At 48.8% G+C, this 14,431-nt stretch overlaps 4 protein-coding genes across 4 annotated transcripts; 2 read left to right on the forward strand and 2 right to left on the reverse strand.

The window, feature by feature from the left end:
• Window positions 1-529: 529 nt before the first annotated feature.
• PtA15_7A637 (uncharacterized protein) lies at window positions 530-1,083 on the reverse strand (the record flags this gene model as incomplete). Its single annotated transcript, XM_053171264.1, has 3 exons — window positions 530-592; window positions 663-685; window positions 780-1,083. 3 exons carry the CDS (start codon window positions 1,081-1,083, stop codon window positions 530-532), a joined length of 390 nt encoding a protein of 129 aa, XP_053022463.1.
• Window positions 1,084-2,112: 1,029 nt separating this feature from the next.
• Window positions 2,113-6,176, reverse strand: PtA15_7A638 (uncharacterized protein; the record flags this gene model as incomplete). Its single annotated transcript, XM_053171265.1, has 7 exons — window positions 2,113-2,318; window positions 2,403-2,496; window positions 2,595-2,696; window positions 2,774-3,759; window positions 3,827-4,817; window positions 5,106-5,974; window positions 6,041-6,176. 7 exons carry the CDS (start codon window positions 6,174-6,176, stop codon window positions 2,113-2,115), a joined length of 3,384 nt encoding a protein of 1,127 aa, XP_053022464.1.
• A 481-nt stretch (window positions 6,177-6,657) lies between these two features.
• PtA15_7A639 (uncharacterized protein) lies at window positions 6,658-7,916 on the forward strand (the record flags this gene model as incomplete). Its single annotated transcript, XM_053171266.1, has 6 exons — window positions 6,658-6,750; window positions 6,869-7,004; window positions 7,095-7,156; window positions 7,330-7,661; window positions 7,758-7,806; window positions 7,881-7,916. The coding sequence occupies 6 exons, from the start codon at window positions 6,658-6,660 to the stop codon at window positions 7,914-7,916; spliced, it is 708 nt and encodes a 235-aa protein (XP_053022465.1).
• A 3,427-nt stretch (window positions 7,917-11,343) lies between these two features.
• Window positions 11,344-12,257, forward strand: PtA15_7A640 (uncharacterized protein; the record flags this gene model as incomplete). The annotated part of the gene is made up of 3 exons (XM_053171268.1): window positions 11,344-11,502; window positions 11,593-11,953; window positions 12,097-12,257. 3 exons carry the CDS (start codon window positions 11,344-11,346, stop codon window positions 12,255-12,257), a joined length of 681 nt encoding a protein of 226 aa, XP_053022466.1.
• Between the last annotated feature and the right edge of the window lie 2,174 nt (window positions 12,258-14,431).

The following is a 14,431-nucleotide window of genomic DNA, read 5'->3' on the forward strand; positions in this document are numbered from 1 at the left end:
TCTTGAACCACAATTGTGTTCTTATCAAAGTCCAGAGTTTTTAAGCTTTTTTCAAGATCAAAAAGGCGCTTGATGTCTCTCTTATCAAAGAAGGCAGTACACACATCTGACTTTTTTTTTATCTCTGTGGACAGATTTTGTATTGTCTGCATAGTTTGAGAAGTGATGTCTTTCTGATACAAGTTCATTTGATTTTCATTTAATATTTTGATATTTGATTGGTTTTCTATGGATTCCAATTTTATTGGAACATGCACAGTTTCAGTTGGGTGTGCTGGAACATGAGGGTGTGGGCTAGATCTCAAGAAAACCTTGGAGGATTTTGCCTCCTCTTGTTTTGCACCTCCCTTGGGATGATCAATAAGTTCTCCATGTACATGAGAGGTAGAAGGGTAGAAGGTTTCCATCACAGGCCTTTTCAAACCAGCCTGCCTTTGTGGAGAGCAAAGTACACTGTGATTTTCAAATTCCTGGCCGGTTAACCCTGCGGGTTGCGGGTATGAAGATGTCCCCAAATTACTCGCCAGATTTATTGTCTTATCAGGCCTCTGTGGTGCGGTGTCTGTTCGGAATTGATCGGAGAGGGCTTGATCTGCGCTTGTCGTTTTCGTAACGGAAATGTGAAGTTGAAGATTGTCCGAATTATTGGATGATCCACTGACCGATCTTGAATTCTTCGAGGCACCTACAACATAGAAAAAGGCCAGACCAAGCATGGTCAGTTGGGTACCAAGCCACAAGGTCTGTGATACTCCTGAATTATTAAGCCAGAAACTTACCAATCGAAGCAAGCCGCAACTCCTGGCCGGCAGTTGTCTGCTCTTCTGAGGTCATGATATCGCCATGGCAAAGAGGAGTTGGTGGCCCAAAAAGATCTAAAGTTTGGCGCATTTCACCACTAAACTCCGGTGCTCGCGCACTTGGGAAGGCTAGTGACAGGGTAGTACAAGGGCTTCCATCTGATGGCCGCTCCTGGATTTTCTGGCTGGCTAGATGACTAGTAGAGAAGAAGTCATGCATCGCATTTGAGGCCAGAAACGTACCACAGAGGATGAACAGGTAGCGCCTGTTCATCGTCCACATTCTTCTAATGATCAGGTTGACAGTTACAGTTTTCTCAGCGCGTTGATTCAAGATCGTCGATTCAAGGTGACGATGAGATGAGATGTCCAAAGTCAACCCAGCACCGCTTACAGGACCAAACCGATTTGACCTTGATCCGACAAGTCACAATGAATGCGTGTTTCTTTGCTGTACAAAGCGAGCAATGAAAGAGTGCACTGCAGTAGGGTTCAGGAATGTCGAAGCATCAGCGAAGTCCCGGGTTGAGCGTGGTAGATTTCCATTACGCCCCCCCCCCCCCGGGGCTCTGGTTAAGTTAAGATGATGGAGGGCCGAGATCTTCCGCACAAAATTTAGATAAACTTGTTCAGAATCCTCAAAAACGCCCATATCATGATATGAAATTGGAAAATTTATCCATATTTACTTAAACCTGTTAAAATTATGATTCATGTTCCCAATCTGAACAGGACTATTTAGTATTAGACCCTCCTGAAAAAGAGTTTTGTGTTACGTTTCTCAATCATTATAATCTATGTATGTATATTTAGTTTGGTTTTTTGAATAGATGAGGAGGAAGGGGAGCAAAGAGAGAGATCGTGGGGGGGGGGGGGGGAGGATCCAAAGCAAGTAGGACATGTGAGGTCAAGAGAAGCGGACACGAGTGGGTAGGGACAAAGAGCGAGGTTGGATGATGATGACAGAATTACAAGGCTGGATGATGATGCTGGTGACTAACAAAGATGTATGGAAGTAGTTGAATCAAAATAAAAACATCGGTTGGACCGAAAAGATTATAAAGCCCACTATCCATCAAACCTGATAAATAAAACCTAAAGACAAATTAAACACCTCCATCGCTCAGCAAACAAACAAAAAAAATCATCAAGGACGAAGAAGCGATCGGAGATTAGAACCAGAAAAAATAAGAGAATCCCAGGATATACAACAATAAAAGAGACCAAGAGGTACACGAAAAAAGGAAGATAAATAAGGCGAGGAAAGATGGATAAGATCCGTAGTCTGCTACTTGTTCAAAGCGAAGCCGAATTAATTATGAGAAGATTTCTCTTTGAAGGTGGAGACGATCGCGTCGAGTTCGACGAGCACGGCATCCATCCGGGGCCGATCGTTAGGATTCTGGGCCCAGAGTTTCTCGACCAAGTTGAGTATCTCGTCGCCCCACTGTCTGCGCATGCCAGCGGTGGCAGGCCGAAGTTGTCTGTGACCCACGTCCTGGTATATGCCGTGTTCATCTGTCATGTTCATGCCCGTCGAACCCACGATCAGACACACACATACGTCGGTGAGATGGGGGTGGACGGGGAGGATGGGCTTACTTTGGCCTTCGAAGGGGTACCGCTTCACCGGCTGGTGCCATTGCAACATCTCCCACAACACAAGCCCCGCCGAATATACATCGACCTTCTCGTTCTACGGAGGGCGTCGACCGAAACAAGCGCAACAAGTAGACACCAGTCAACGAGAGGGCCAGGTGAGGATGTATAAAACATAAGAGGGAGAAGACGTACGTAGCGCGGATGGGCGACCCATAACTCAGGCGCTTGCCAATTCACTGTGCCTACCAAAGACTTGACCATCGACCGGGTCGAGTTTTTGATCCGCGCCAAGCCCTGTTCCAAAACAAGTCTCCACCAATTATTAGCAACAGAGCCGGGGCTTGAGGTAAGCAAAGTGAAAGAGGACTCACGAAGTCGTTCAACTTGGCCACGCCTTTACTGGTGATCAGGACGTTAGAAGACTTCAAATCGCGATGGATGATCGTCGGAGAATGAGAATGCAAGTAATCCAATCCGCGACAGATATCTCGAAAGATCTGGCAGATCTTGAGGAAGCCAGGGTTAGGAGTTTTGCGAAGATAGTCGAAGAGGTCTCCGTTTGTGCAGATCTCCGTCACGACCATGATCGGGGGCAGTTTGGGCCGCGTCTTGTCTTCGGTCGGTGGCAGTTTTTTCGAGCCCGTGCTTGTCGCTGTGCCAGATGCGAGGGAAGAGGAGGAAAGGATGGGCTCGGTAGGGACGCAGACGCCGATGAAGCGGACGATGTTCTCGTGTCGCAAGTCGCGTAGGATCCGCAGCTCCTTAAGGTCCATCTCCGTCAAATGCCCCCGAATCTCCGCGATCGCCACTGGCACCTTCTTGTAGATCCCTCGATACACGTCCTTGAACCCGCCCGCACCGATCATCTCGAGCTTCTTGAGCTGGTCCGGCTGGATCTCCTTGTCCTGTAAGTTCAAGCTCTCCAGGTCCAAAAGCTCCCCGATATCGTCCTTCTTCTGCAGCCCGCTCTTCTTCTTAGAGCCTCCTGGAATATTTAGCGCCTGATTCGATCCCATTGGTTTCTGTTCGTTGACTATCGAGTCGAGCACGATCGGTCTAGAGCACGTTCCGTCGGCCGCCTTGGTTGCTGAGAACACGCGCGGCTGGGCTGTTGGCGTCGGATCCACCTCCACCTCCACCTCTGATGACACACTTTCGGGGCACATATGCTCCGAGACATCCGAGCTAGGCGAGACGGTTTCATTGGTATCTCGCCAAGCAAGCAAGCTCTGCACCAGATCCTTCTTTGTCCCGTCGGCCTCGAGCTCTCTCTCCTCGCACAGCTTCACCAGATTATCACGTTTGAGTCGTAGGAGGCCTTTCGAAGTCGCTTGGCTCAGATCGACCAACGTCTCGTCTACAGATTATTATCGCACCATCAGCGTTTGCTCCAGATAGCCGTGTACCATCTCGAGTAAGCTTACCTTCTTCTCCGTCGTCATCTGAATCTATCTGAATCTCTTCATATTCGTCCTCTGCGATGTCAAAGGCGTCGTCTTCTGAATCGGTTGCTTCAATTGGATCAGAATGAGCGCTACGGATGTCGATGTCACATTCTGACTCAATCTGACCAGCTGCTTGATCTTCTTCTTGATGTAACTCTTCGTCTTCGTCTTCCTGTTCGTCCTCACTTGCATCTTCGATGCTATCTTGATCATTATCGCTTTGCACATGTTCATCATCATCGTCATCATTGTCAATGGTAATAGTTCCATTGGCTGGAAATGACCGATCGTCCTCGGCCGGCTCGCCTATCATCCGTTTTAGTGGGATCACCTTGCCGTTCCTGAGCTTACGGATACTTCTAGTCGGTGTCACCATGTCGTGGCGAGTGGGTGTTCTATTCATAGGAGTGATTGCACCACGACCGCTGCGAGATTTAGAGGAGACCGAGGGGCGGATGACCGAGCGATGGTTGGAAGAGCGGCGAGTGCGATACGCAACTGGCGTGGGTCCACCAGACCGGTGGCCGACGAACTTGACCGCCTGACGTCGGTTCGAAAGGCGCCGTGGGGTCCGAGTTGGTACAGGGTTCTCGACCGGGCACTCCGAGTTCGAACTACTACACCAGCTACTACTGGTACTGTGAATCAGAGATTGGCTGGTCGCTTGGGTCGCACTGCGCGTCTTCCGAGTCGTTGCCGGGGCTGGCTCGGCCTCAGTCGCCAACTTGCCTTGCTGCGAACGCGAACGTGAAATCGTTCCATTTTGACGTGTGCCTCGACCGGCATCCACCTGCTTGTTGTTGTCCGGCAAGCTCTTGACTCGTGTCTTTAATCGCGTCACTGGCCACGGTTGAGGGGATGTCTGCTCTTGGCCGTCATTTTTGCTTGAGTTTTGCTCGATCCGTGTAGCCGCGGAGGATGGTTGAGATTGTGAAGGGAATACAACTGTTTTTTTGCTCGGATTGGTTCGCTAGATTGCGTTTGACGTAATTTCACAAGTAAGATGGAAACGTCAGCAAGGATGCGTAGCAGAGGAAAGGAGCCGGTAGAAAGCCAGGCACATGAGTTGCTGTGAGACTCATGTATTGCGTGAAGCAAATGGAAGAATGTGACAGATGAAGATTCTATGATCATGGAGTGTTGGGAAGAGGTCTGAGATCTTCTATTCTATTTGGGTGACAGCCGGGGAGATATCTGCATGGATAGGAAGGGCCTGGAGAGAAGAAGAGAGCATGATGATACGAGAGAAAGGACTGACAGCATCGATGATAAAGGTAGCCAGACAGTCTTTGTTCTTGTGCTCAGTTTCTTCCTCCTCTTCGCTTCTGTCTTGTTTTTCCCAGCCAGCCTTGATGAGCTGGATCAGTTGGTCTCTCCGTAGCCGTAAGAGCTGGGGCTTCGAGGCATGATGGACGTAGTAGGCCGCTGCTTCGGGTATGAGATGGGGGTCTTGACTGGAGGATCTACTGAGTGAGTCCGCACTCTGGCTGAACGTCCGGGTTAGTCTGGGCGAGTGTTGGTGTTTGATGAGAACCATGACCTGACGAGTGTTTTCGTTTGTTGATTGGTGTTCTTCTTCTTCTTCTTTTTCCTCCTCCTCCTCGCCTAGGGCTTTGCCCCGGGTCGCCGTCCTTGTCCGCTTCCGCTTCCGGTTCGGTCGAGGGCTGTTGCTGTTGTTATTTGTTGAGAGAGGGTTGCAGAGTGGGCGAGATTTGATGATCTGATGATGACGGTGGTGAGGGTGAGGGGCAGGGTGTGTTCTGAATGGGATGATGTTGGGTTGGTGGTTAGAGAGTCGATTGAGATGTACGAATTTCCTTGGGAGACAGGCGTTGGGTGGTAGTGGTGATAGGACCCGTGTTGAGTGAGTTCTGAGGCGGTGGCGATGTATCTTGAGTGAGTTGATGTGGGTTTTTTGCTCAGCCGAGGTGGATTGTGATTCGGATGAGGCTGATGAGGATTGCAGGTCGACTGAGCTGCTGGAGGGGTGGTAGTCGACATTGGTCCTGTTGACCGTTTTCCGTTTCTTTGATCGATGTTGCTGGTGCTGGTGGTTGGTTTTCATGGTTTGCTGAGTTGTGGTTGTCTGGTTGGGAAAGGGTGGATGAGCGGAAGGGTTCTTGCAAACTGTCGAGACACCCCGCTCACCCCCCGGAGAAACAGTCGACTCCGCTCAAATGGCGTCGACTCAACTCCCCTCCGCAGAAAACTGGAAAACCAAGCCGGGCCATTCCCATCCGTAACTTATGATGATGGCAGAAAAATTGAATTTGTCTGAGACATTCACCTGGACACTGAGCTCTGTGTTGGATAGCTGATTTGTTTCCATTTCTTATCATTCTCCCAGTTATGACATACTTGCCCAAGCCTTGCGGCTTCAAAATGCACAATAGTGACATTCCATATTGGGACCATTAAGGGAAAAATACATCAAGTCAATAGATGAGTAATGATTGAAGTCCTTGAAGACTTACAAGTAATAATCACTTCTTACGCCAGCTTTCAAACCTCAGCTAAGATGGTAGGCTTTTTGGTTGACTTGATCATTAATTCTTTCTAGCAGATATACATACTGTCTTTTGGCGAGGATGCAATCTTTTGTGAGCAGGTCGGATCACGCCTATTTTGGAAAATTGTGATTTTGCCACGGTGGTGAAGGGCTTAAAGTTGCTACACAGAGGGGTCCGGGCCAAAAGCAGTCACGGACTGACGTCACACGTAGCTGCCGCCGCGTCCGGGTTGCAGCTGACGGGACTGACGCCGGTCTCCCGTTTCCGGACGACCGCATACATATTTACTAACCACCCAAGATGAAGGATCCGATCAGCCATCTGACTCAAAAGGAAGCCCAGGAGATCGATGCGGAGTTGATGGGCCCCAAGTATGGCTACACTCTAGCCCAGGTATGCGACTTTCCAAAGATCCTCACCGACCCAGTTCTATTCCAACAACGCTTCGATCTCTTTCTCTTTGGCTAAAATCGCGACTGAATGATGATCTTTTTTTTTTTTTTGGATGTAGCTGATGGAACTCGCGGGTCTTGCGTGTGCACAAGCGCTTCATAAGGCCTTTGACCCCCATACCTACCCACGAGTCTTGGTGTGCTGTGGACCCGGAAACCAGGGTGGAGATGGCCTCGTGGCCGCCCGTCATTTGTGTAAGTAACACAGAAAGAGTTCTTCATTCTCTTGTCGCCATGCATATCATGGACCCGAGCCGATGTACTTACAATCCCTGCGCTCACAAGGGCATTTCGGACACAAGCCGACGCTGTATTACCCTAAACAAACGGACAAAGAACATTACAAGGTGGTCTTCAAACTTTTCGTATCTTTTCAGTATACATGCTTAGGCTATCGTTAGAATGATCTTACTGAGGATTATAATGTCCAGTTAGATTGATTTCTGTGTCGAGTCCAAACCTTGTAAATTAAATACCAACAATCTGATCCCCGTATCCATTATTCTGTTGAACCCCACAGAGCCTATTACTCCAATGCGAAAGTCTAGGGATTCCAGTGGTTAAGACGAGCTTTGCGGAGGCGATGGACGAGGCGGATGTGATACTGGATGCGATTTTCGGCTTCTCATTCCACTCGGAACCGCGTCCGCCATTCGATGAACCGATCCGATCATTCAAACAGACTCAAACTCCTATAGTCTCCGTCGATATCCCATCCGGTTGGGATGTCGAAACTGGAAACCCTGATCAGATCTACTTCACCCCAGACGTCCTCGTCTCTTTAACTGCTCCAAAACGGGGTGTGAAGTCTTTCTCGGGTCGCCATTTTCTTGGCGGGCGGTTTATACCTCCGTTAGTCTCATCTGGTTTTCATCTCTCATACTTTGTTCGGGGTCATTCTCTTGATATAATATTCTATTCGCATTTGCTCGTAATACTTGTCACCAGAGGAATCGTGAAGTCTTACAATTTGAAGCTGCCCGACTACCCGTCGTCGGTGAGAAACATTTGTTTTCGCTGTAGATCAATCACTTCAGGACAGGCCTCGCTAACTTACGCTCAAAAAACTAGGATCAAGTGGTGGAAATAACTGATGTACAAGAATGAAACACGTAAGATTCGCGATCGTCAATGCAGAGTATGCCTTGACATGGTACCCTTCAGGTTTTTTTTTCTCAATTCATAATCTGAAGTGATCACAAATCATACATAAGTGTCTTAGAGTAGCATGCTCTTATAATCGTGTCGGATAAACAATATCAAATGCTTTGGAATGTCAAAAAGGCAGGAAGGCGTTGTCCAGTTGTGACTCAAGTGCCCAGGGTCTGATACCACTGTTCGGCTAGAGCCCACATGTGACGTGACCGCTTTTGGCCTCACCCTCAAGAGATGTTTCCTTGATGAGAAACCAAGGGTATTATACCTTTGGGATATTTATTTCGAATCAATCAGGTGCAGAGGTAAACAAATATGATGCAATTCTATTCGTGCTGATAATATGAGTTCTTGATCTCTCGATTATACATGCGTGATTCACATGTGTACAACGTCATGGTGAAGATCAGTGCCCTCATCCCTGCGCACCCCCCCAGTGTGCACAAAAAAAGTGATTACCCCAACCGGTATTTAAATATTTATCCAGCCCCGTCGGTCTTGCATCACTCGTGCTCGTCGTCCCGTCTCTCATCAATGCCCTCAAGGGCCAAAAAGCTGTGTTGACCCACGTTGTCTGATGGTTAATATAATACTTCCATGGAAGGATCAACAGGGATTGCACGTTGCGGGCCATATCATTTGAGAGCATGCGGTTTTGGATGTGAGTCAGGAGCTCTCAGGAGTGTCGACCTGAATGACAATCCTTGATGCGCGCAGACATCAGTCAATTCCGGCCCGACTCCGCTCATCACGACATGTGATTGTTGGCTGGGCACTGAAGCCGTGCCGGACTTATGAGGGCGGCAAAGGCCGAGAGGTTTGGCTGCTGGCGCGATTTTCCAGAGGTCGATCAACTTCCTGGAGCACCTGCCTGTATCACAATGGGCCCTTTAATTTAGATATTTATGCAAGTCCTTCTGTACATCCGCTACACAGATCACGAGAGTGCTCAGGAGTCGGACTCGGTGCGCCGGGAGGAAGCTGCCGGAACTCTATAACACCCTATAACACCTCGAGCTGAGCTGGGAAATCAAGAAAAAAAAAACATTCGAATCTTGCATGGAAGCAGTCAAAGCACGATATCTGCATGGGATTTGGATGCATGTCGATGTATGAGGGTGATCCTACAGCCGGGCCCTTACCGGCAATCAAGTTTCTTATTGGCCGAGCCGCTGGCTTCCTCACTGGCGAGTTTCCTCCGTTCAGAGGGAACCAGCTCGTCGGGAGCGATTCTCCTCAGACATCATGCTACCTGGCACCGCCCAGCGCGGTGCAAGAGATTCGGTCTTTGTGGTTAAGAAGACTATAACGTGAAGAGTTGTCCTCGATCCAGCCGCCTCCGGCTGCTGCAATCGGCCGGCATGCCGCGGTGCAACAGCAGAGCCTCTGGGACCCCGGGACACCAAGTGCAACGGTCAATGACACAACCTATTCGCAACCCAACCACCCTTTTTGCCATTTTTTTTCAAGACACGGCCCAGTGTCGCGGTGCTTCCCGTCATCGCGGCCAGTTTACCATTGGGCCCGAGGCCAGTCGATCTTTCGACTCAAGAAGAACATCGAGTCGAAAGGTGTGCATGAGCCGTGGCCCCACCTGGCTACATAGCAGTGGGGCATACACTCTTCCGATCTTTAAACCTGTCTCACTGCGGCACCAACCACGCCAAAGAAAGCTCCTTGACGGACAAGTCGAGCGCATAATCATCAGCCATCGTCCGATTTAGATTGGCTGGCTCGCTGGAGCAAGCACAGTACTCTAAGAATTGTTAAATAACATGACTTGCTACCAAGCGAACGAGCTAAAGGAGTGCTCTAATCGGCCAGGGTCATAGGTTGTTGCACATAACCTGCTGGCTGCCTCAGGATCTTCAACTCTCAGGCGTCAATCGACATCCACGCATGTCCATGCCGGTATATTAGGCTCGAGTGTATTTCCGCCGTTCGCTGCTGGTAGGCTTGTGGCGTCAAGATCAAGAAGACAAGAAGACCAGATAAATAAAAATAAATACATAGCAAACATATCCAACCAAGCAGGACGGACACACTCGATGTATGCACATCGCAATCCTTCTTCCAAACATTCCTTCCGCCAGCGGGCCCTTTCCCTTAAAACCCCCACCAACCTTTACCTTCCTTGTTGCTCCTCCACCCAATCAAACAGTTGCATTTATTTTAAGTAGGCCCAATCTGACAGTGTCGCTCAAGGCTCTTGCCTCACTTTCCTGTTGTCCGGCTCGATTGCGTCCAGGATTGTCCCCCTTCCCCACACTCCGTGAGTCTAGCATCCGTTAGCGTTCATCCTCTTCCGCCAGCGTGTACCATACAGCCATCCGAATTAAATCGCCAGTCCACTTTTGTCGGACTATACAGCCCACCCGCCACCCAAGCCTTCCTGTGTTTTGGTACACATTGCACCCAAACATTATCTAATCGGTACTTTGGGATTGTCCTTTGATTGCCCGGTTCGGTAAACAGTGTCAGGCAGCCTTCTTGGACCGGTGGCCACCCAAGTGACCAAAGAAGCCATTGTACTCCCGAGAGCCAGCCTTTCCGGTGCTGTTCGGACTGGACGTTTCATATTTCCTCTCTCTTGGATCGACTGGTCAGTCCAAGTTGCTTGTATTATGCTTGTATGGCCAAAGGTGCTCTCAAGCGATATAAATACACTCAGAAACAGACAAAGCTTACCAGCCCCCTCTTCTCCGACTGGCCCCGCCTCACTCGCACCCACCCTCCGGTTTGCCGTACTCTCTCCCGACCCGCCATCCATCCCAAAAAAACCCGCCGTCTCAAAAATTCTCCAGATCATCCGCCACCCTGGTCGTGTTTGGTGCCTGGCTGAACCACATCTATTAGCTTATCTGCTGGGAAGCTCGCGCGTGCTGGTCTGTTTGTATCTACAATCCGCACTAGATACAAAATCACCATCTTTCCTATAAAAAGCCCCACTCTATCCACCACAATCACACTATCCTCCCTCACAAACATTTGGATCCACCCCTCTGACGACGACGACCACCAACAAGATAGTTCCCCCTCGTAGCGAGATAAATAAATACTTTCACATAAATACTATTTATTAAAACCATCACTAACATCCCAGAAGAACTTCCGCCAATCAACCTCTCCTAAAGTATTCTAGCCGGCTTATCCACTTGGCGCTATTCTTCACGACATCACATTTGCCCCTGTCATATCTCCACTCCATCGGACCCACCCCACTAACTTATGATAAACGTCGACAACAATTGACATTCGTCCTTCAGCTACCATAACGATTTGGTTGGTCCCTGACCATCTATCCAACCCTTTTACTTGATCAGACTTGTTAAGCCTCATAGCTGAACAAACTCGCTAGCTCCTACAAGACTCGTCAACCATGCTCAACTTGCCAAGATCGCGCTCCTCCACTGGCTCATCGTGTGGCTTTCACGACCTCCCTCAAGCTACCTTGCTCAGGCCTTCCGACGCTGAATCATCCAAACAACAACACGCTGGACGTAGGTTATCCAAAATGCGAAACATGATTTCTTCCACCGTGAGTACATTTAATACAGTCTATGTGACCCTCACAAAGAAACGCACATTTGTACTAACATAACTTGGTTTCCCGCACCTGTAAAATCAGTTAACTAAAAGTAACTCGCACTACCCGTTACAACCTTCGAATTACACTCAAACTCTTCCAACCTCGAGGCCCAAAGTCAGACGTACAATTTCCCGCTCGATGATCGCGCCCCTCCAGCATCTTTTCGGGGTAGAGCATCACGACACCGAGTTGGAAGAGGCAGAGCGATACGAGAACCAGCCCTGGTCACTGACGCTGAGCAAGGCCAACACATCAAGATTCTCGCGTCGTGGACCGACAGCGGTGCTCTATCAGCCGACACTCTCCGACGATGAAGAATGGGACTTCCGTTGTCAGGGAATGGCTCCGGTGATCCCGGCCCGGCCTTCGGAAGACGCTCTCAGCCCCAGCTCAGCCTACAGTCACTCCTCTTTCCTTGGTAGCCCGGGCTACATAGGCGACCCCGCATTCTTCCATGCCGCCTCCTCCGCCTCCTCATGCTGCTCTTCTCCCGGCCCTTGCCACGTCCCCCTAAGAAGCTTCTCGGCCGATAATGGGATCAAGAAACAGAAGATCTCAGTCGACTCTATCTCCGGCCCTCTCAACCTTGCCACCCCAAGATCAATCTCTCCTCTTCTCGCTCCTCCCACCCACCGGACACGGAACCAATTGGGCCTCGGAGTCAAAACCTAATCAACCAAACCTTATCAATGGCTTGGTTTTAATCAGGGACCTCTCACTTTCACATCGATTCTTACTCGCTCCTCATCAGACTTCTCTTTTATTTTCCCGTTTCTCTGTTGGGCTCCTGTTTTTTTGTTTCGTCTTTTTCCTCCCTCTGGTTTTCCAGCTCATATCTTCGAATTTTCCAGTCAATGACGTTGCTTATCATTTAATTGCTAAGTTTATTATTATTTATTGATGTGCTCTACTCTGCTGGTTCTTTATTTTTGCATCTTTATCATTGTAAGACCTCATCTATAACAAAACAACAAAACGTTTGATCATGACTGTTTTTCAAATCCAATTCCTGCAAATGCCTAACAAAGAAAACGAAAACGATAAAAAAACATTTCAAATCATCTTTTCTCACTCCCTTTCTCCTGGACCAATGTTATAGTGCGGATATCTTCTGTAAAACTCACGACCTTCACTGGTGTTGAAAGGTAATGCGATGTACTAACTTCAATATAAAGTGGTGATGGAGTTTGCTGTGTTAAAAGACTCATATGTGCAAGCAGAATGGAATCACTAGCTCGCATGACTTCTCTGACAGAGGACTGTTGGCCTCGTCGACGCCCCCACAACGCTATCCCAACCAGTTTTTCTCCAAACTTCTCTTTTCTCAGCTATTTATGCTTAGCATTACCAAAGAGGCATTCTTGTCCTGTAATGAATGCCGCACGTTTGCAAATTTTCCCTCATGCCACACCCTGCTGAGTGAGTCAGCGGTCTAGTGCTACTTAATCCAGCCATATCAAAAACTTAGTTGAATCCAATTACACCAAAAGCTTTCGCCGCGTGCAATGTTTGTCCTAGCGCAACTCAATCACCAAACCTCTTCTGATCGAGCTTTCTCCGAGCAGGCGTGAAGCGTCTCCGAAGGGGAGGCTGAGCCCCGCGAGAACTGCATGGACTTAAGACAAGTTTGCCTCTGATCAGCGATACAGAAGGATAAGCCGTTCTGAACATTGAAAAAAGGAAAAATGTAACAAAACTTGTCCGTCATTGCATCAAAGTGTTGGATGAGGGGGCAGGCGAATCAGTGACCAGGGCGGCGCAGCCCCACTCAACTCGAAGGAAGATAGACCGCTAATTTTCAAGTGGTTATTTTTCCTCTCCACATTTCCTGATGATCAAACGAAATGCCCCCCCCCCGCGCTATTATCCATCCTGAATTATCCGAGTGGTACTCATAGTATAACTGAATTAATTTTTAAACCTGAAGCTCTGATACATCTGCCTATTTTCCGTATCTTTTTTCTCATGATCAAATGTCAAGTTAGCTCTCACTTTTTTGGAAGGAAGTTGAGCGGCCAATCAGTCATGTTTTTCTCAAGGATGAATAACATCAGAATCTATCTCATCCTTGTCACTAGCATCACCCTAATTAGGAAATTCCACTCGACCATAGGAGATGCAATTTTCAACAATTTCGAGAATGCCAAATTGATTTAATCCTGATAAATCGTCCTGAAAAACGGCCATTGCGTGTTCAAGAATTTTGGTCCTGGCCAAACCTTCCAACACGGCCGTGAGAATGATGTGCCTAATATCTATGCAAGTGGCAGAGCTGGATGGCTCTGAGCTGAAGCGGCGCTTTGCCGCGGACCAGGTCAAGAGATATCACTTGCGCGGAGGCATAGGATACTAAAAGTAAGTCCTCCCAATGTATGCATCACCGGGCAACTTCTACCACTTTTTAAAAACCTACTTCTTGCCACATTTGTGAGCATTGACGGTGACCAGACCGCTAGGGGAGGTCACCCAGGTCCAAGCACGCGAGCTTGAGGAACAGGCCAGACCGGGGGGTGTAGGAGATCAAGGCCCCTGCTCCACTCATGCATGCGGCTCCCGAGCAGAGTCAGTTTAGGTTATAACCTAAAACCTCTCCCCTACCCCACCAATAGTTTCAACCTTCAAACTCCCGCCTGCAGTGCCGTCTCAAGGCTTTCCTCTCTCAGTCAACTGCTTTTTTTGTCCACCCACCCACCCTGTGTTGGTGTATCACCAACCGCTTTTTGTGCTGGTGTAGCACTATCCCCCCTTTCTCACCGCTGTCATTACAGCGGCCCCTTGTTTTCCTCCTTGCCCCTGGAGGAGAGACCCCTTTTTTAGATCACTAGTCCCCGGCTCAGGAGGCTGACTCGTAGCCCGGCCGCCCAATCAATGAAACCAG

This window comes from Puccinia triticina, chromosome 7A (assembly GCF_026914185.1).
Source record: "Puccinia triticina chromosome 7A, complete sequence".
In the NCBI taxonomy this organism is placed as follows: Eukaryota; Fungi; Basidiomycota; class Pucciniomycetes; order Pucciniales; family Pucciniaceae; genus Puccinia; species Puccinia triticina.